This window comes from Mytilus californianus, unplaced genomic scaffold (genome assembly GCF_021869535.1).
Source record: "Mytilus californianus isolate M0D057914Y unplaced genomic scaffold, xbMytCali1.0.p SCAF_15, whole genome shotgun sequence".
Taxonomy (NCBI): Eukaryota; Metazoa; Mollusca; class Bivalvia; order Mytilida; family Mytilidae; genus Mytilus; species Mytilus californianus.
In genome coordinates this window covers 15,169,537-15,190,034 of record NW_026262637.1, presented here as the reverse complement: position 1 = coordinate 15,190,034, position 20,498 = coordinate 15,169,537, and the positions used below count along the sequence as shown (strand labels likewise).

Here is a 20,498-nt window from a genome sequence, read left to right as displayed (position 1 = left end):
CAACAAATAAGTCAAATTTTGCTGAAATTGTTGGTTTACTCTTTATAGGAGTGATTGCCTTAATTTTTTTTACCATTTTTGTGTTTTTAGCAAAAACTAAAGAATATAGAGAGAAACTGTAAACAGAAAAAATTATCAGCAATACAAGAATAACAAAAAAATGATTTTTGTCATGAATTCTATTCTAGTCTACAATGTTTGAGAGCATCCATTGTTGAAGATGCTCATAGAACTAGGTGAGTAACACGAGCCTCTAGTTTAGCAACTATCTTGGCATGCTCGCCTTAAGGGATCAACCCCCAGCTGAGTAAAACGAAATAATTTGCTGCTTCTCCACTAAGCAGGCCCTATTTAGGAGCAAGACTGGTTGTACCTGAGACAGAATCACGTCTAGGTATGGTGACATGTCTTCATGCAGATTTTTATCAAGCCTGTCGCAGAATGGGAGACATATGGATAGTGAGCTGGGAGCAGCAGCAGCGTTAACTTACTTCTTAAAAGCTTAATATTTCAGATGGTAGAAGACTTGGATACTTCATACTTTGTATATAGATGCCTTATGTTATGAAGTTTTCATCTGTCATATGTCCATTGTCCATTGTCCATGACCTCATTTTCTGGGTTCAGTGACTACTTGAAACAAAAGTTCTGATATTTGTAATGTTCATTTCTCTCTTGTTATGAGTAATAGGATAACTATATTTGGTATGTGCATACCTTGCAAGGTCCTCATACCTGTCAGACAGGATCATGGATCGGTGAACAAGGTTAAGTTTTTGTGGTCAAGTCCATATCTTAGATACTATAAGCAGTAGGTCTACAATATTTGGTGTATTGAATGATTGTAAGGTGTACATGTCCAACTGGCAGGTGTCATCTGACCTTGACCTCATTTTCATGGTTCACTGGTTAAAGTTAAGTTTTTTGTGTTTTGGTCTGTTTTTCTAATACTGTATGCAATATGTTAACTATATTTGGTGTATGGAAATATTTTATGATGTACATGTCAGTCTGGCAGGTTTATTTGACCTTGACCTCATTTTCACGGTTCATTGCTTAATGTTATTTTTTTGTGTTTTGGTCTGATTTTCTTTAACTTTAAGTAATGGGTCAATTATATTTGGTGTATGGAATGATTGTAAAGTGTTTATGTCTGTCTGGCAGGTATCATCTGACCTTGACCACATTGTCATGGTTCATTGGTCAACGTTGTTTGTTTCTTAGAAACTATATGCAATAGGTCAACTATATGTGATGCATGGAATGATTGTAAGGTGTACATGTCTGTCTGGCAGGGTTCACCTGACCTTCACCTCACTTTCATGGTTCATTGGTCAATAATAAGTTTTCAGGGTTTGATCTGTTTCTAGTATAATATAGCAATAAGTCAACTATATTTGGTGTATGGAATGATTGTAAGATGTACATGTATTTCTGATTTGGTTTATTTGACCTTGACCTCATTTTCTTGGATCATGTTAAATTTATGTGATACTTGTAGTAAATCTTTATATTTAGGACTGTCAACATAAAATTAATTGTCAACAAAGCAGGTGAGATATTTCAGTTTGTGCACTCTTGTTACCTTATGGATCAGCACGTTAAAAATCTCGCTCATCAAGTCAAACTAGTACAAAGCAGGATATCACATAAAAATGTTCTCAACATTTATGAAAATATCACTTTATCTGTTTAAAATTCACTTGTATGCACATTGTAAACATAACATAAAAAGCACAATACTTTATGTGTCAAATTTTAAGCACCACAATGATAAAATGGTCTAACATTTATTTTATACAATAATATAAGTATCAAAACATTATCCTGGTGGCCATTCCATTTGTCGTCCTCCCATTATATGGAGATGAAGATGGTAAACTGACTGAGATCCATCTGGTCCATTGTTAATTACTGAAAAAGATAATTAAATCAATTTAAGAAAACAAGCTGTGTGCTTTATTGAGTTGTGTAAAGTAAAGAATTGATTTTTTTATTGTTTGTCTGTTGGGCTTTAAAATGCAAATTCTAATGCCATTGTTTTGTATCAATGATTCTGATTGGATGACAATCAGCATAAAATTCTCTATCTACCTGTCTGTAACTAAGGGAAGCCGACATTTTGCATTCCAGAATGTATTGACATGTAATTTCTCCAATAATAATCAAACAATTCACATTTTGCACCTAAAAATCTTCTTTTTATCAAACTTTATTACATTCTGAGGCAGACAAGAAGCCAGAAAAAATGTGGTATTGATGTTTGACACTGTAAGCATACCTATGACATCACCTAGTTTAGGTGCCAAAGAAAATACGAAAGAAGAAAATTTGTTTAATGAAAATTTTACATCAAAATAATGACTAACATTGAATGATTTGCTTATTTTGCATTAGAATAGAGATAACTGTATTGTACTGGAAGCTTTGCAGATGTCCATCGGTAGTTTTACTGTCGCAAATATTTGTTTACCTTGCAACTTGTAGTTATCTCTTAATTATCCATCTCTGATACCTGTATCACCCGGCTAAACTTTAAGTTTGATATTATATATAATTTCAAATGTGTTTGACCTATTTTAAATAACATTGATCTGGATTGGCCACTGATGGCATAGTGTTAGACCAATGTAGATAAGATGGACACAAATCCATAAAGTTATTTACAAATTAATAGACCACAGAAATATTTGTACTATTATACCTATTCTGTATCCATTATCCAATTTTTCTTGTTCTGCAACTTTCTTTGCTACCAAAAGTAAGTGGCCTAAAAGCTGTAAAATTCATTAATATCATTTACAAGTACTCGCTAATCAATAAAATAAGATTGAGAATGGAAATGGGGAATGTGTCAAAGAGACAACAACCCGACCATAGAGCAGACAACAGCCGAAGGCCACCAATGGGTCTTCAATGCAGCGAGAAACTCCCGCACCCGGAGGCGTCCTTCAGCTGGCCCCTAAACAAATATGTATACTAGTTCAGTGATAATGGACGTCATACTAAACTCCAAATTATACACAAGAAACTAAAATTAAAAATGATACAAGACTAACAAAGGCCAGAGGCTCCTGACTTGGGACAGGTGCAAAAAAGCGGCAGGGTTAAACATGTTTTTTGAGATCTCAACCCTCCCCTTATACCTCTAGCCAATGTAGAAAAACAAAAGTACAACAGTACGCACAGTAAAACTCAGTTTAAGAGAAGTCTGAGTCCGATGTCAGAATAGGAAACAAAAGAAAATAAAAAAAATGACAATCATACATAAATAACAACAGACTACTAGCAGTTACTGACATGCCAGCTCCAGACCTCAATTAAACTGATTGTAAGATTATGTCTTCATCATATGAATATCAGGCATATTTCAGCCATTATAAAGTATGCCTACACTAAATACTGTACACATTTACTATATGTCTGTCTATTTCTAAGATGGATTGTTTGTACTGCATGAAAATATTGTTACTTATAACTATAGTATAAATAAAAACAAGCAGAATAGTATATTATTAAAATAAACTTGCATGTAATTTATGCATTTATAATTATTGGCAATTGGGACATAATATCCTTTATTATATACTTAGTAGTAAATACAGAAAAATTGTATGTGTAATACAATCATTGGCAAGCGTGCTGTATCAGTCACCCATGATGATATCGATATCAGCACGGTTGCAAAGGCTTTATCACACCTTTAATCTGTATGACGTCACGTCATTGATTGCAGTCACTGTTGCAAAGGCTTTATCAAACCCCTAATCTGTATGACGTCATATCAAACCTATAATCTGTATGATGTCATTTCAAACCTCCTTATCTGTATGACGTCATGTCACATAAAAAACATCTATGTGAGGTATATTTATATAATAAAGTGTATATGATATGGCTTTTTCAATATCACACACCGTATCAACCCTCAACCAATATAATCCCTCGAGCAGAGCTCTTGGGATTATATTGGTGTCTCGGGTTGATACAGATGTGATATTGAAAAAGCCATATGATATTCTCTATGTATTAAACTGTCATGTGCTGATACTGAGGAAACAAACAATACAAAATGTTGTGTTTTAGTAAATAAAGGAGTAATGGAGGTATGGCCTGTTTATATAATTAGTAAACAAAGGAGAAGGCTTGTATAGTCTGTTTATTTAACATAGATTGATTGATTGTTTGTGTTTAACACTACTTTCAGCACTCTTGGCTATATAGGGGTGGCCTGTTTGTATTTGTGAAGGAAGCTGAAATACCCTGATAGAACCATGATCTTAAGCTGGAAAACTGGCATTCCTAGTCAATTAAGATAGAAGTTAAACACACCTGCCATGATTGGGGTAAGAAGTGACACTACCTCAGTGTTGATTGCTGTAGATATACTACCTAGATTAATTCGGCCACATGGCCCCTAGTTAACTAAGAAGTAGATGTGTTATGGCAGGATTAGAAAATTCAACATTGGTTTTGCTGTTCTATCAATCCAGGAAACTCAGAAAAAAATATCTTATTGAAGAATTAAAGCCTGATTTATGACATCACAAATAATATCATTTTAAACTGTTATTATAGAAAAAAAGTAAAGAATAAATCATTTGTACATTTTTTATGAGCTTCATAGATGGGATGTATTATGGTAAACAGTTTTCTGTCTGTCCACAAGTTGTGCAATAGCTAGAGAATCCTTTGTATGGAATATTTGTATAGACAGTAGAAAGCTCTATTTCCATTTAAAAAAAATTCCATTTAAAGATTTAAAGCAATTTTACACAAATCATACACTAGCTGAGTATGCTTGGATCAATTTACTTGAATCTAAATTTAAGGATGTATTCTTCTGATGTTTCAGTCTCGTTGAAATCTCCTTTCGGGAATTATTTCCAAAATATGTGATACAAGTGGAAAATATTAATGAATTAAAAAAAAAACATAGTTAAACTAAATTTTGTGAAAAAATTGTGTACTTACAATAAGTAGTTCTTGAGTAATAAAATGTTCAAATTTTATAACCAATCCGGTCAGTGTCATCAGCCAAAATGTTGAGAAAATGGTTGAGGAGTACAAAGAAATGATTTTACCAAAACATGTACATCCCATATAATTTTTTTCTTTTCAAAATTCTTAGATATGTTTTTTTTTCAATCATTTATAACAAAGAAGTTGAAATAATATGCTTTTTGTTCTAAAAAAAAAAGAGAAAAATCCCACATTTACAAAACTGACAGCATGGTCAATTTGACACTAAAAAGCAACAAAATGTTATAAAACTTTCTAATATTAACACCAACCTATAGTTTTTTTTAATTTAAATTTATTCAGATTGGTCCATTTCATCTTTAGTGAAAGTATGCAAAAAAGTTTAATTGTGAAACTGTGATTTTTTTCATGATAATAGCCCAAAAATAGGTAAAAATTGATGAAAAATGGGAAAATCATTAAAAATGGGTACTATCAAATGGCTGTAGCAAAAAAAGAAGTGCACCACCATATGATTTTTCTTTCCTACAGTCATATAAACCCAAAAATCAGGTTAAGAAAAAAAGTTTAATTCTAGAAATTTTTTGTTCCTCAGAGGTGTACATCCTTAAGTATCAACAACATATAATTTTTTAAGAAAAATCTATGGATTTGAAATTGAAGTTTATTGATATTAAGACAAATTTGGGCATGTGATATTAAGACAAATTTAGGAATGTTTTTCACCCATGTTATGTGCTTTCTGTACAAATGTTCACCCATTTTGAAAAACTCAATCAATAATATACATGATATATCAGAGAATAAAAAATATAAATGCATTATCTTTTCGATATCAAGTTGTATGAAAAACTTTACCTGTCACATAGCCCATTTACTGAAACTTGACCTTAAGCAATTATTGAAAAAATACTACCATTATGTTATAAAAAGTCTGATGAATTTCATGACCTGTGAATGTTATCAACAGTTTTCTCCCTTAGTTGCCATAAGGTTTGTATTTTATTTATTGATGGATTCTGGTTTCCTCTAACCAGATGTATTTGTTTGCATTGAAATATAACTCTGAAGTGAGAAGTTGATCTTAATTGTATCCATACCTTCTCATCAGTGTCTGTAGCATCATCTATACCAGTTAATGGTTTCCTTGGAATCACTAAGAAATGGACAGGTGCTTGTGGACTGACATCTCTAAAGGCTATACACTGTAATGACATGGAATGCTGGCATCAAAATCAAGACTGATATATGTAACATTAATAATAAATACTGATTAAGAATCCAAGAGTTATTTCCCATTTTCAAATTAAAACACAAAAAAATCAGAGTTAGTACTTACTTCCCATTCACAATTAAAACAATATAAATACTTGTCTGATTTTGACAAATGAATGCTGAGCTCTAGCATCGTCTAGGTTTCATTGTTGTTATTTTTTTGTCTGTGAAGTTGGGATGCAGTTTCACTGATGTATACCAACATATCTTATTCAGATATTTTAGAACCATTTCATTCTTATATGAGGGTAGGAATGGGGTACCCCACATAACGAATGACGGTAAAATATTAGTTAAAATAACGTTAACGATAAACATTTTACTCCATTTGACACTAACAGTAGCTACAAAATGAGATTTAACGAATGATGATAAAAAATTAGGACTCATTTGACACTAACCGTAGCGAGAAACGGAGGTTTGACGCTTGATGATAAAGGGTATTCCTACCCTCTTATATTTAAATCCATTTACACTACAACAATATATAACAGAAGCCATAAAAAGATACGACAGAGTTTACCTCAGTATCTTCATATAAAATGTCAGCAGGAATAGATTTGTCTAGGATTTTACTGAAGATTGTAGGTTCCCTTGATTTGGTGGCAGCCTGGGCCTTTTTCACTTCGTCATTACAACTGACAGGACTTGTAAACAAATTCTGAAAATAGTTACATAATGGAAAACAAAGGACATGGTGTATCAATTAATGTAAGTTGCTACAACCACATGACAATATCAAAAGCACAGGAATAGAATTTCTATAGCTATTCTTCATCTCAAAGTCAAAGTGAGAGCTAAGTCTACCATGGTGCAAAACCTCTCAGCTCACTGCAAGTTCAAGACACCTAGAACCGGTTTGGAATGATTTGGTTTTTGCTAGATGCTGACCAGGTTACAGCTGCTGAGTTTAATCAACAATTTATAAATTATATCTGGCAAAAAATTTAACTAAAACTGTCATTATAAATTGCCTGACAATAGCACTGTAAAATACATTTTTTTTTTACTTTAAAATTTAAATTGTGATTTCTCAAAATTCGAGCAATTGAAATATGTTTAAAAAGGATACATGTTATTTGCTTACTAAGTTTAGCTACATTTATTTAAAATATGAAAACATTTAATTAATACATTTTAATAATGCATATAAAATTTCATCAAAAGTCTGAAATACTGTCTTATTATGCATATATGCCTTAACAGAATATTTGACAATTTCTAAAATGAAAATAATGTGTCTGTAAAGCATGAATGTGTCTGCCAACATGTGAATAAACTAATTCAGAGGAACTAAATTTACATATCTAAACTCTGTTCAATATTTGCAAATAAGACAAATGACAGCTCTTAATAAAATGAATATAGAATTGACTCACAAAAAAGTTTTTCACACATCTATGGTTTAAAGTAATAAGTGAGCTACCATTTGATTTTTATGGGGGGGGGGCTAGGATGAAAAATTTTGTCCAGCATTTTTTTTAGTTGTAATCTCTGTCCTGCCTTTTTACTATTTACTCTATTCGGTCCTGCCTTTTTTTTTATTAGTTTATCCTGTCTTTTTTTTTACATAAATTGTCATCCTGCCTTTTTTATTTTTGCAAAGTTGCTCATCCTGCCTTTAAATTTTTTTTAACTCAAACTCCTGTCCTGCTTTATTTTCAAATTTCATTCTAGCCCCTCCCCCCCCCCCCCCCCCCCCCCCCCCAATAAAAATCAAATGGTACCTCCATAAATGTTAATGCAGTACAATCAAATAAGAGGAACTATACCTGTGATCCAGCCACTAAAAGTCTTGATGTTGTACTTGCTGTCAGTAGGTACTTAATAGCTACTGGAATAAAGGTGATTCTAGATACAGCTCTTGTTAGAGTAATCAACATACTGTGTAACACTACTCAATTCTACAAACATAAATGTAGAGAAATTGTTTACATTCTGAAAAAAAAGTTGGTTTAAAATTGTAAAAAGTAAGGTTTGATTTGATTTATCTTTCACTGACAACGACTGACATAGCCTTTGTTATGATTGGTGGGCCTGGTTTTTAACAGACCATTGGCATTTAGAACCAAGTATACAACCTGTACTCCTGTTCTTGGTGACTTGTTTAATATATTCATTTGAGGCTGATTATCGCATCATCATGAAATGCCATATCGCACTAACATTTATATAACATGGGACAATTAACAGAGAGATTTGTACAAAATGTACAAGGGATTTTTAAGAATGATGAAATGAAGCTAGCATTATTCTTTAACTTTATGTCATGTATGTTCTTCTATCATGATCATGTCTATATAGATGATGTTTGCTCAATGCATAATTTAGTTTAGTGACTGAGGTATATTGCATCTTCACATTGAAATTCAAATAAACATGATAAATGATACCACAGATACTGTTAGGTTTGCTTTATACATTGACCTAGCTAAATCATAAATTGGTTTGTGGAATAACTTGATGCCAGATTTGAAAATGTGCAACTTAGTTTTCCATTTGTCATAGAAAATTGAAGAGAACATTAGTCGTTTAGATAATTGATACCAATGACATGGAAACCACACGTTACTTTCTGTTGATCCAGTTAAGATTTTATAGTTTTTATAAATATTAAGGGTGGAACTTGAATTATAGTGATGGCACTGACTTTACTTTATATATTATTAATTTTTTCAATAAACTTTTCAGAAACATTGGATTCTTCCTAATGATTTTTTACCAAAATTTTAGTTTCATCAATTCAAAGATATACAATGTAATCAGTATATTTATATTGGTGTTTACACTGGTTTCCATGTTTTTTGTACAAACAGATCTAGAATGATCTCCAAAATCATTGTCACAAAAAGAATGAGGATGCAGCATGTAAACATACAGGGAAAAATTGATGGCTGACAGTGCAAGAGTGGATTACACAATTATTAAAAGGGAGGGTGCTGTGGTATACCTGGAAGAAGTGGATGGCACTCACATTTTCACAGTTTTTATGGGATTTAAATAAAATTTTGAGTCTGCAGATTGGATACCCCTTTCTTCAATCAACATGATCAAGGATATATGTTAGTTATTCATCCTTGCTTCAACAAGATAAATACACTATAGTAAATAAATGCATAATGCTTTAGCTGTTATAGATTTCATCCTAACAATGACTGCTTGTCAGTAAAAAGCAATTTTGCCAGCAAAGGAAATCAAAAGTCTAATGTCTGTATTTTTGAATTTCAGTTGAACTGGACATCAAAGTTTCTTTTAATAAAAACCATGCTTTACATTGTTTTTTTTTTTCTTTATATTCAAAGTCATGTTGACTATATGGCAATTTTCATCCTGCATTTTCCAAGTGATTTCAGAGCCAAAAGAAAATGATTTTAAATATCAACCAGAAATACTAGAAATACAGATAAACTATAACACGGTGTAGAATGGTAACGGACTTATCGGGTTTTTGTCGGCGTTTCCGCACTAATCGGGTTCGATAACGGACTTATCGTGTTTTGTTTCCAGACAGTGTGACACAAAATGAGCCAAATAGACGAAAAGAAGTCGTTAGTGTTTATGTTTATATGATCATGGAAGGCATCGATGATCTAAGTTTGCAAAATTTTTCATTTTGCTTCGATACCACTCTTGGCTTTTTCAAAGAGCTCCACACTAAACAGGACAACCGGCCGAACACAGCTACTATTGGTGTGGTTTCCGTTCAAATACACAGTATATTAGAATGTGAACTTTTTGTGCTCCTTTATTTCATGCACAATACATATTAGAACCACTAGTGTGCATTCAATATATTAAAGCTTTTTCAAAATTGCTTGGCAGCTGACTAATCGGGTTTCCCTAAAATGACGTGTTTTTTGGCAAGGAACTGTTGGTGTTTATTGAGCAAAGGACTTTTTGTGTTTTTATTGTTTTAACAGGGTAAAAAATGATGTTTTCGTATTTTTTGTTTGTTTGGGAAATGAAAAATAAAAGATTTTAAAAACCCCATTTGACATCTTGTGCTAGAATATACAAGTCTGGAACTTATCACGGACAAGTGTTTTTTTCAATCTTGATTTTTACATTATGATAGAAAATAAAGGGACATTGAGTAAAAGTACACCGGTATGGGGTAATATCATATGCAATGCCAAACAAAACACAAATGGTCAAGGAATAAGGCTTTTATTTCTGCTCTTTCCCAGATTGACATGTGCAGGTCTATTGATGGATGTTTCGAAAAGAATAATAGAAAAGACAGGTTAATATTAATGTCTCTTGTTTAAATACAAGGCCAAGGGCAAGGATGTTAAAAAACAATCAGCAACATGCAATTCAATTTTAGCCTATTTTACGTTATATGATTAATATATCTAAATATATATATTCATACCAAGTCTTCTTTCAACGTATTCATAATGATGCATGTATGAGTGAAGCTTTATGTTTCAGTCATGAAAAACAATTGTTGATGGAGCCGGTGAATAACTGTGACAACCTAAATTATTAACCCATTTAGTTTTAGATGCATGATTGTTTTATTAGTTGTTAGTGGCTTTGAACTAGTTGTCAGTTAACTGCGAGTACTCGCAGATCTATTCCTAGTGTCTTTTTGTTGTTGGGATGTACAAGTACCCGGCCACATCCACTTGTATTTTTGGCCATCTGATGAGTTAAGCCTTTTTCAACTGATTTTTAATAGTTCATTCTTATGTTGGACTGTTCTACCACTGTCCCAGGTTAGGGGGAGGGTTGGGATCCCGCTAACCGTGATGTTTAACCCCGCTACATTATGTATGTATGTGCCTGCCCCAAGTCAGGAGCCTGTAATTCAGTGGTTGTCGTTTGTTTATGTGTTACACATTTGATTTTCGTTCATTTTTTTATATAAATAAGGCCGTTAAAAAGTTCTCGTTTGAATTGTTTTACATTGTCATTTCGGGGCCTTTTATAGCTGACTATGCTCATTGTTGAAGACTGTACCATAATTATGACGTCTTGAAAGGCTATTTATTATATTTTTTTCTTTCTTTGACTCCTTACATCATCGCAGAAGGGCGTCAAGGCAAAAATTTAGAATTGCCTTCCCAGACGTCATAATTATATGGACTAGAAACCTTAAATTCCTGCTATGAGGACGAGATACTGATAGAATCCCACACATTTGTTTGTGGATTAATAAAATATATCATTGCGTGATGTGTGATTAATATATAAAGTAAGAGGTGATTAACCCAGGCGGAGTAAACACATAGACTGACTGAGAAGATAGGAGTCTCCATATTCATTTGCGCACAAAAAGTCCGGTGCTAATAACACAAAAAGTCCGGTTCCACTAATTTTTCAAATTAACCATCATTTAAGACCTTAATAGTGCATGAAACAGTTCCGAAAGGTAAAATGTCTACATTTAATGAATAATAACCAAAAATTTACTTGGAAAAGAAAACAGCATGCTTAAAACACGCTTCAATTAGACATCTTTCCTTGAAAAATGTTTTTTTTCAAGTTTGGGTACCACGTTGGTGGAAACAATTTGAAATAAATCGTAGCTTCCCATGAATATATGATTAGCTAGCCAGCAAAATAAATAATTTCCCCATTCCGTGACATCAAGCTTATTTGGAAATACAAATAAATTTCAATTGTAAGCCATAATTTCAACTATATTCTTACAGAATTAAGTTTAACATCCATATGAAATTGAATGCTATGTGTGCAAGATTAATCAAAATATTTGGCAAAATCACCAGATTTTATATAAATAATAAATTTTGAGATTTTGCTACAAATTTGACCACACAGTTCGGATCAGCCATCAATACGCCAGTTCTCAGATACGGTAGTCATGGTAGTTAGTTATATCTGTCATTTGACTTTCATCACCACGTGACAAAAATGTAGGCATCCTCACTTCCAACACATGTTGAGCTAATGGGTGAAAAAGTTTGATGCTATATATATACTGCACGAAATATTCAAGAAATTAAAATCTAATTAGTTGGTTATCCTCACTTCAGTCGTACGGGACATTGAGATTACTTACCTACGGAACATAAATTAAATCATTACTAGACTACCCTGGAGAATGACGATCCTGGAGATGCTTCAAACTTTAATAGATTAAGGGATACAGGCGCATCTTTTATCTGGTAAATGACATCATAAGAGTGTGTAATTGACGATCTTTTCTGGTGAAAGACATGATTCCAGAAATAGCCTATCGTGTCAATAATATGAATGGCACAGTATATACTTGAATAGAAAAAACAGGAAACTTACCTTCATTTGACCTTAGGTCTCATTAACATTATTAATAGGAATGCAGTGCATGCCACTTCAAAGGAAAAATGCACCAACCAGGACAAGAATGTACAACTAAAAATATACTTCCTTGACCAAGGCATTCCACAATTTTACATATCAGCTGCTGTACTTCCAAGGAGATTCCATAGCAAATCATGAACAGCATATTCCATATCTATATAGTCATGATAGTCGCTCTTTTATAAATAAGTCTAAATTGAAAACAACGTTTAAACCTATGATTGAGTTGGATAAAAACCGCAATTTTTATACGTGTGCATGCAAAACAAATTTCTTGGTAGAGGGGTCTAAATATAGCACAAACAACATTTTCCAAAAGACCAAAATAGTATTTTCGAACAAAACACATTTGACTAACAGGTCGAACAACGGATGTTCTTAAACTTTGCTGACTATAAAACAGAGTAATGAAGGTTTGATGGCTAGCCTTCATTGCTCAAATTTGATGACTTTATGGTCATAGTATTGTCTATTGAAGAACCAGGTCAGACATGTCAGATCAGCAAACCAATTTTCACATGATACACAATGACAACCAGAATAAATATGCACATAATGATGTTACGTGTAAGATAGGTAGGTATACATATTTTCGAACAACAAAATTAACCATAGACTATAACAAACAGTTTTAAATATATGCCCACTTACACTAGTAGTACTTTAGTTATATACTTCAGGGGAGATAATTTGACAAACACCGGAAGTAGCTTTTTTACGTACACAGGAAGTGGTCATATCAATAACACAGATCATTGTCCTAAAACTTTACCCATCGCAATATGACAATATATTTAATATTCGACTATTACTTAACAGACATCAGGGAGAGATAATGCCAAGAAATGACATTTCAGTCTCAGTCAACCCGATTTGCGGACTATTTCGTCATATGTGGCTTGGATGTGAAGTCTGGTTTGGAACCAGATCAACTGTCTGGTAATAGATGATTTTGTCTACTTTTTATGAAAACTTTCTGCAGGAAATAAAAAAAAAAATGATTTAGCAATAATAAACGAAGTCTTAAGACCCCCTATTGTCCCTTGTAATAGTGTTAGTGTGATATATGGCATTCATTCATCATTGACAATTGTTTGTTTTCATCTCATGTAACCCTATTGCTAATTATATTTAGTTGACAGTTGTCACCTGCGTAAGATAAGAGAAGATATTTTTTTATTAACCAATCATGGTGCCCTAAATTTGAGAAATACAATCAAAATGAATTATTACACAATAAAGCTCAGGAAATGTGTATGTGACCTTAGCACAATTGACAAATTTCTCTTTCGTGCATTTCCCGTACATTTTCAATGTCTGACACAATACTTTATGTTCTTATGCAGTGGTCTCGTTAGCCCAAAATAGAAGGGCGCCGCACCCTGGGTGCCCTCAGCCGCGCCCTTCTGCCCTGACGCCTTTTCCCAAAAAACCCTTGTGCCGTTTTGGCAATGTACTGGTAAAACTGCTTTTTGTCTCATCGATTTCTAATCACAAAGTTAAATTACATATATGACACCTGGTGATTGCCCCCAGGTTAATCATGTCATTAAAATCAATTACAGTTGATTAGACTTCAAAGGTGTTAATAACTAGGTAATTTAATTAAGACAATGCACCTTGTCAAATTGAATATAAATTGATGAATGTGTCGGCGAGTGTTTTAAGCTTGGGTGGGCATTTTCGATCTCCAAGTCCAAATGGAAGAGTGTAAAAATGAAGACTTTCATGACTTTAGTATAGAATTTAAGTCATCAAAATACAACTATGCTTTCACAGAAACGCCGTCCATCTCAACTTCATCGTAAACGTGTTGGAAATTAATTTTGGAGTTACTTCCCCTGTTTTAGGTTATTACAAATTTGTTCTCCTAAAATATTATCTATCTTTGAAAATAGGAATAAAGTACCAATTAAATACAAAATTATATACATGATATAAGAATGTTACCTTAAAGGGATACTTCGCAAAAAAATGAAAAATTGATATTATGTTGCTTATGTATAAAAAAACCACAAATTCATAAATATTAAAGTTTAATTCTGCTAGATAAGAGATCACCATCGATTTTAAATTTAGAGTATCACTTCTCCGCGTGCTGCCATTTTGACATCATCCCTGAACAGAAACCACGATATATCTATAAACCACAAAGGACCAAAACAAGCAGTAGCCTAACGTAGCCGTAATTGAGTGTCGATATCTTGTCAAGCGTACGGTTGTTTTACCCGACAAGGAAAGCCTTAACAGTTTCCCGGGTCACAAAAAAAGATTATAATAGACATGGTTGTGCATGCAACCTTTCCTAACTAACTTGATACGGAAAATGTAATTATATATAATTTTTTTTAATAACTAGTACTATGGTCTGTCGTTTTAAAACTGTTTTTTTTTAACTAAGTTTTTGAAACAAGAAATTTTAATGGAAATTAATTAAAAAGTTCAAAGTGATAAATTAAGTGTTCCGTGTAAAAATGTTTTCGAAAATCTAGTGTGTTCATAATTCATTTATGTAATAATCTTATTTAAATAAATTCGGATCTTCCCTTATCTGATCACCAGCATGGCTAAAAGAATTGTTCCCAGAGGTATTGTGAGTTGACACGTCCAGGTATTCAAGCGATTTCCTGTCGGGCTTCAAAACTCTTATTACACAATTACATAAAGCAAGTTCGTGCATCACTTCACCTCTGAGGGTATTGAGAAGTGTACACGGCCGATAACTTGTAACTTTCCATTTTGAAACTATCAGGTGAATATACATCTTTGTCTTGCGTGTCCGATAGTGATATGCTAGTCTTTACTACCATAGATATAATAGCCATTATATATATGACTAAACTCATACGCTTGTTTATAAATAACATTTATGGTGTAAAGAATATTTATGAAAATCTAAATAATTCCATAAAAAGATTTGATAAAATAAAAATATATTTACATATTTTCCAAACGTAAATTGGGGAAAATGTAAGTAATTACTCGTTGTCAATAATTATGGACATTTTGAAACGTACAAATATTGATTTAACAAAATGTACGAACTTGTCGATCATTGGATTATACGCCTAGATAGAAGGTTACGGAACTATAGATAGTCGCAATTTAGAATATATACTATACCGGTAGTACCTCATGTCAATTTTCCTGTTCCGACTTGCATGTAATATACGTGCACTAATGATCCCCAAAAAGCTTATTTGAAGAAATATAGAAAGTTCACTCCGAATAGACTGATAGTAGATGTATTAACGTCTGGTCAGCTAGATGGTTGATTAATTTATTTAGTTAGCTTAAAAGGGAGGGGGTATAAACCATTCCTAATATTGCACTTATGCATAAAATATTAAATGAGAGTAATATAAGAGAAAATATAAATACGAAAAGTCGCATATCTGGTAAAAAAAAGTCTCACTGGCAACTTTAGAATTTCACGTACAATTGTCATTCTTAATCGAAATAACGGACAGTCATTAAAATACATGCATGTACACTTTGATAAAAAGAGGTGCTGCAGTTGCATATTATTCATCATAAATTTATTTCAAGTATATACTTTCCTGTCATTCTTATAAGTTAACGCAGAGTCATGTAACTATACATCTCTAGTTAACGACAATCAACCATATAAATATATGAATCTGATGTGACTTACCGTTCATCTCTTTCTTTTTTCTTCTTTTTTTTTTTTTTTTTTTTTTTGATTTGGGCAGGTACACAAACATTGTAATGTTAGATATACTGTTCCCATGTTGGGAGGGGGCGGTGGTTGGAGGTGAAGTATATGGAAAGTTATAAAATAAAAACGTTGTATTTATGAATTTACATGAAGAATTCTGATCTAGGGCGTAGGTTTCTTTTTTTTTTAAGTTCAGTGATTTAAATTGAGAGAAAAAAATCTAGTCAGAATTTAAATCGTACCGGCAATTTCCACCTAAGACTCCTCTAAAATCATGAATGGTCATGCTTCACAATCATCAGAATTTTCTTTGCGGTACATATTACATGTATGTGGTTAGGTGACGTCCCATGAGGTCTTACGTATACAGGTTCACATTTATAATGGTTTCTGATATAACAAGGTTTTATGACATTCACACTTCTGCATGTACTGTATACCAAATTCTTATCTTATTTTCAGACCAAACAAGGATGTGAATATTTTCCAGGAAAAATATTGAGTATCAAAGTATCAAATTAATTTCGGGATTTTTTTCTTTCTTGGTATTAAATCACAGAAACTTAAAGAATATACTGCTTGTCCGCTTTAGGTGTATTCTTGTCAGTTAAGACTGACATATATGTCTCTGGTATATAGTGGGTTTATGAATGAATGATAAGTCTTGCAAAGGTACAAGATATTATAAAACACATTGAAAATTGATTCCGCCGGTCTGCCTCCATTCAAAAAAGGAAAGTTGACGTTAGATTGATTCTGTTATTTTTTTTAAACATCGTTGGTCAAATAGCTAAAGTATGTATACGTTGTGAGATTTTAAATATTTTAATAAGGGCATTCCCGATTAGGTAAATGTAGATCGATGTGGACGGACCAAGCTTTATTAATCATGTAACCGCGATAATTTTCTCTAAACATTGAAATATTCAAGGTTAATACCCATGATAATTTGAAAAAGTAAGTACAGTGTTTGGTTTATACGCTCGTTTTCGTGGGCCATTTTTATTTTATAAAATTATTTAATTGAAAGTAATTCAGAATTTCGATGTTACAACAAAATACTCACCTATCTATTTTAAAATTAAGCTTACGCAAAATATAAAAGATATACATGTATATAACGGCGATTCAGGTATTTTGCCACCATATTCCTCCCCAAATAATTAATATTTTTATCATGCATACGAAATGTTGTTCACACCTGTAACGGTGAACCGTGTTGGCTAAAATTCACTGAGTGAAGATCAAAAGAATAGAATTACAGAATGCTAATCTTTTAATTACCTTGAATTTAACCACGCATTCAACAGGTAGTCACTAAGTGTCTCAGTACAATACACATTGTATTTACACAGTACTAGTGGAAAATGTTTGCTAGACTGAAGTAAAAGCCTTCAGGTGAGAATACAAACATGCATTTGTAAAACAATATCAGTTATATATGTTTGTTCAAAATATCTGTCGGAAAAAAAATTCATAAAAATATATTCTATTGTATGATTTACTTTTATTACTATAATCATATCAGAAATCCTTTAAATATAAATCGTACATTTTAATTTTGAAAGTTGCACGGCTGATCACTTTACTTTCTTAATTATTAGTTGGTTAATAGCTACGCCAAAAGTCGTCGATGCGCTTTAAATCGCGGTATTAGATAATTAACGAACAAGACTTACAATGAGATTTATTCACTCCCGGCATGCAAAAAGACTTAAACTACGTCACATAAGTCAGGAAGTTGGAATAAATTAAATTATTAATTCCCAATTTTCTTCTTTATAAGTAATCATAACGAGATAAAACTTGGTAAATATGTTTTTTATGGTATTATGAACATAACAAGATGAAAAGTAAAAAATCGCGAATTTTCCCTTTAAAGATCAAAACTGTCTTTGAACATACCAAAAAAAAAATATTGCAATTCATTTTTGATAATCATACTTTTATCAATCCATGTTCTATCTAGACATTGTCAATTTAGATTATAATTATATCTGGTGAAAGTTGTTAAGCTGTTGTCCTACAAAAATTGAGTTAGGACTAGCTTAACTATCATGACATTAGTTAATTGGATGAAGTTATACTAAATAATTCATTGACAGGAACAATGAAAAAAGATGAGAGGGCCAAATTCTAGCTGAAAATTTTAAATGAGACATCTCTAAAATATGAGATGTTTAGTTTATGCTGTTTTTTTTTTTGGAGGAGGAGGGGGTTATAGTTATAGTTATTTTGACTCTTTTGGTTAATAGTGATGTGATGTATGAACCTGTATTGCCATGTATTATGAACATGTAGTATGAATGACTTTTCTAATGCAAATTTTATAGAATAAATAATCAAAACAACAACTTATTATCTTTATTGTCAACATATACAGTAAAAAAAACAATGTGAACTCGTGATACACACAGAAACGTAGACAAAAAAAATGAACAGTGCCTTTTCCTATCATAAAAAAAGTGCCCTGCCCTCCACTGGCACCCTGCCCCTTTCAATTTCTAGCTGGAGCACTGTTATGTTATCATGGTCATAGTAAAGAAAGAGTGACATTTTCTTCATTGTCCTGTCAGTAAATAGATTACACAGTTTTCTGTATCTGTTTTGTTGCACATTATATTGCATAGTATTGTTTTGACATCTGTTGTTTCCAGGGAGGTTAATCATGTCATAAGAGTTAATATCTATAGATAAGTCACTTATAAGGTGTTAATAATATTTGGTAATTAAATACCATTTTACCATTTGTTATTGTCTTATAAAAGTTAAATCATCATAAGTATTATGAATTAAAAATTGACCGTAGTGTCTTCATAAAGTGTTAAGCATGGATGAAAGGACTATCAAAAGAATAACAGCACGTTTCATAAGAATTCTGTGTTGACAGCAGCACATGTGGTATGATTTGATGAATTTTTTTTAGAAAATGAAAGAACACTTGTTGATTGTACTGCTGACACTGATTAATATTGCACAATTCTTGATTGACTTCATATGATCACTTTCCTTCATTTTATCCTCATTTTAACCTGTTATATATAATAATTTTGCTTATTACAAAAATGTATAATCAAAGCACAGATATTTTCAAGAAAGTAAAAATTCTAATTGAGTAAAATTTTGGGAAATCATCAAATGTATGCTAGACCTGATAACTGATAATTATATATATAAAAACTGAGTTATTAACAATTTAATTTTGGAAATTATTTCAAATCAAGGAAATTATATCTCCCTCTCAAAAAGCTCTGATTCCTTGTCTGACTTTGGTTATACTTTTTGTCATTTTTGGCTTATAAGCTCTTCATAATTTTAATTAGCTTTGGTTTTTAAAATATTTTGGCTGCGAGCATCACTGAAGAGACATTTATTGTGGAAATGCACATCTGGTGCAGAAAAATTGGTACCGTTAATGTTAATTTATTTCTAAAACAATCAATGAAAATATGATTACCTTGTAATATACATTACTACAAATACTCCTGAAAGTTTTTTGTATTTGAAAAACATAAAGAAATTTAATATCACAACAGTCTCAACAAACATGTATCACAATGTTGATTTTGGAAACACAGTTGGCTCTGTGTAATGTCACAAATTTCTTTGAACTGATCATGTTGACCATGAAGTTAAAAGAAATTTGCTGGGTTTCCTACATTTTTATCTGAGGAGGAATAGAGTCTGACAAGTATAAAACAAATAAGTCAAACTATGGATCAGATGTAAATTTTTTCAATTGATTTTCAAAATTAGTGTCATATTATCATATCTATAGTCAATGATAGTAGGGTATATATATACATATGTATGCTGGCAACATATGGAAGAAAACCCAATTTGATGCAGAAATAAAGTTTCCTGTCCCTTTCAGGTTGAATTTCTAGCTGGAGCACTGAATGAAATTATACTACACTTGTTTTTTTGCATGTACATATAATTACCATGATCATCTGAAAATGAAAACTTTTTCAATATTGAGAATACTCTAAAATATAAAAATAAATGCACAAAGTAACAAACCCATAAGAACATTTTTCAAGACATGAAAACAGCTTAACAATTGTTGAAATGGAAGTTACATGTTTAAGTTTTAAATGGGATTACTGTACATTCATGTATTGGTCAGTTATTTTCAGTCTTATCAGATTGTAATAATGTATTGTTTTTCAGTTCCCTTAGCTTTATGATAGAACTCAAATTTTGAGATTTTTTTTGTTTTTTTTTGTTGTTGTCATTAGCCCAAACCTCA

The 20,498-nt window shown here is 32.1% G+C and overlaps 2 protein-coding genes across 11 annotated transcripts in view; one reads left to right on the top strand and one right to left on the bottom strand.

Moving 5' to 3' along the window:
* Positions 1–1,667: 1,667 nt before the first annotated feature.
* On the bottom strand, positions 1,668–13,286 carry LOC127725491 (uncharacterized HIT-like protein Synpcc7942_1390). Of its 3 annotated transcripts, none has more exons than XM_052232505.1 (6): positions 13,219–13,286; positions 8,031–8,162; positions 6,782–6,919; positions 6,084–6,188; positions 2,705–2,777; positions 1,668–1,914 (listed from the first exon to the last, which is right to left on the bottom strand). In XM_052232505.1, the coding sequence occupies exons 2-6, from the start codon at positions 8,139–8,141 to the stop codon at positions 1,823–1,825; spliced, it is 519 nt and encodes a 172-aa protein (XP_052088465.1). In that variant the 5' UTR covers positions 8,142–8,162; positions 13,219–13,286; the 3' UTR covers positions 1,668–1,822. The 3 variants fall into 3 exon arrangements, with proteins under 3 accessions (XP_052088465.1, XP_052088466.1, XP_052088464.1); XM_052232506.1 differs by having other exon boundaries at positions 13,243–13,263; XM_052232504.1 differs by lacking the exon at positions 13,219–13,286 and adding an exon at positions 12,523–12,586.
* A 1-nt stretch (position 13,287) lies between these two features.
* Positions 13,288–20,498, top strand: part of LOC127725475 (DENN domain-containing protein 5B-like) — a 47,121-nt gene continuing 39,910 nt past the window's right edge. For all 8 annotated transcript variants that reach the window (XM_052232473.1, XM_052232476.1, XM_052232471.1 and 5 more), the window contains exon 1: positions 13,288–13,506. In XM_052232473.1, the coding sequence (XP_052088433.1) occupies positions 13,413–13,506 (94 nt within the window). In that variant the 5' untranslated portion in view covers positions 13,288–13,412. The remainder of the gene's footprint in view (positions 13,507–20,498) is intronic.

What these genes read in the sequence shown, in the direction of transcription:
- LOC127725491 (XM_052232505.1), bottom strand. Translation starts at nt 8,141, where the DNA reads ATGTTGATTACTCTAACAAGAGCTGTATCTAGAATCACCTTTATTCCA. An exon ending in TTTTAGTGGCTGGATCACAG is followed by an intron (nt 6,920 to 8,030) that starts GTATAGTTCCTC and finishes AACTATTTTCAG; the next exon opens with AATTTGTTTACAAGTCCTGT. An exon ending in GGATAATGGATACAGAATAG is followed by an intron (nt 1,915 to 2,704) that starts GTATAATAGTAC and finishes TATCTTTTTCAG; the next exon opens with TAATTAACAATGGACCAGAT.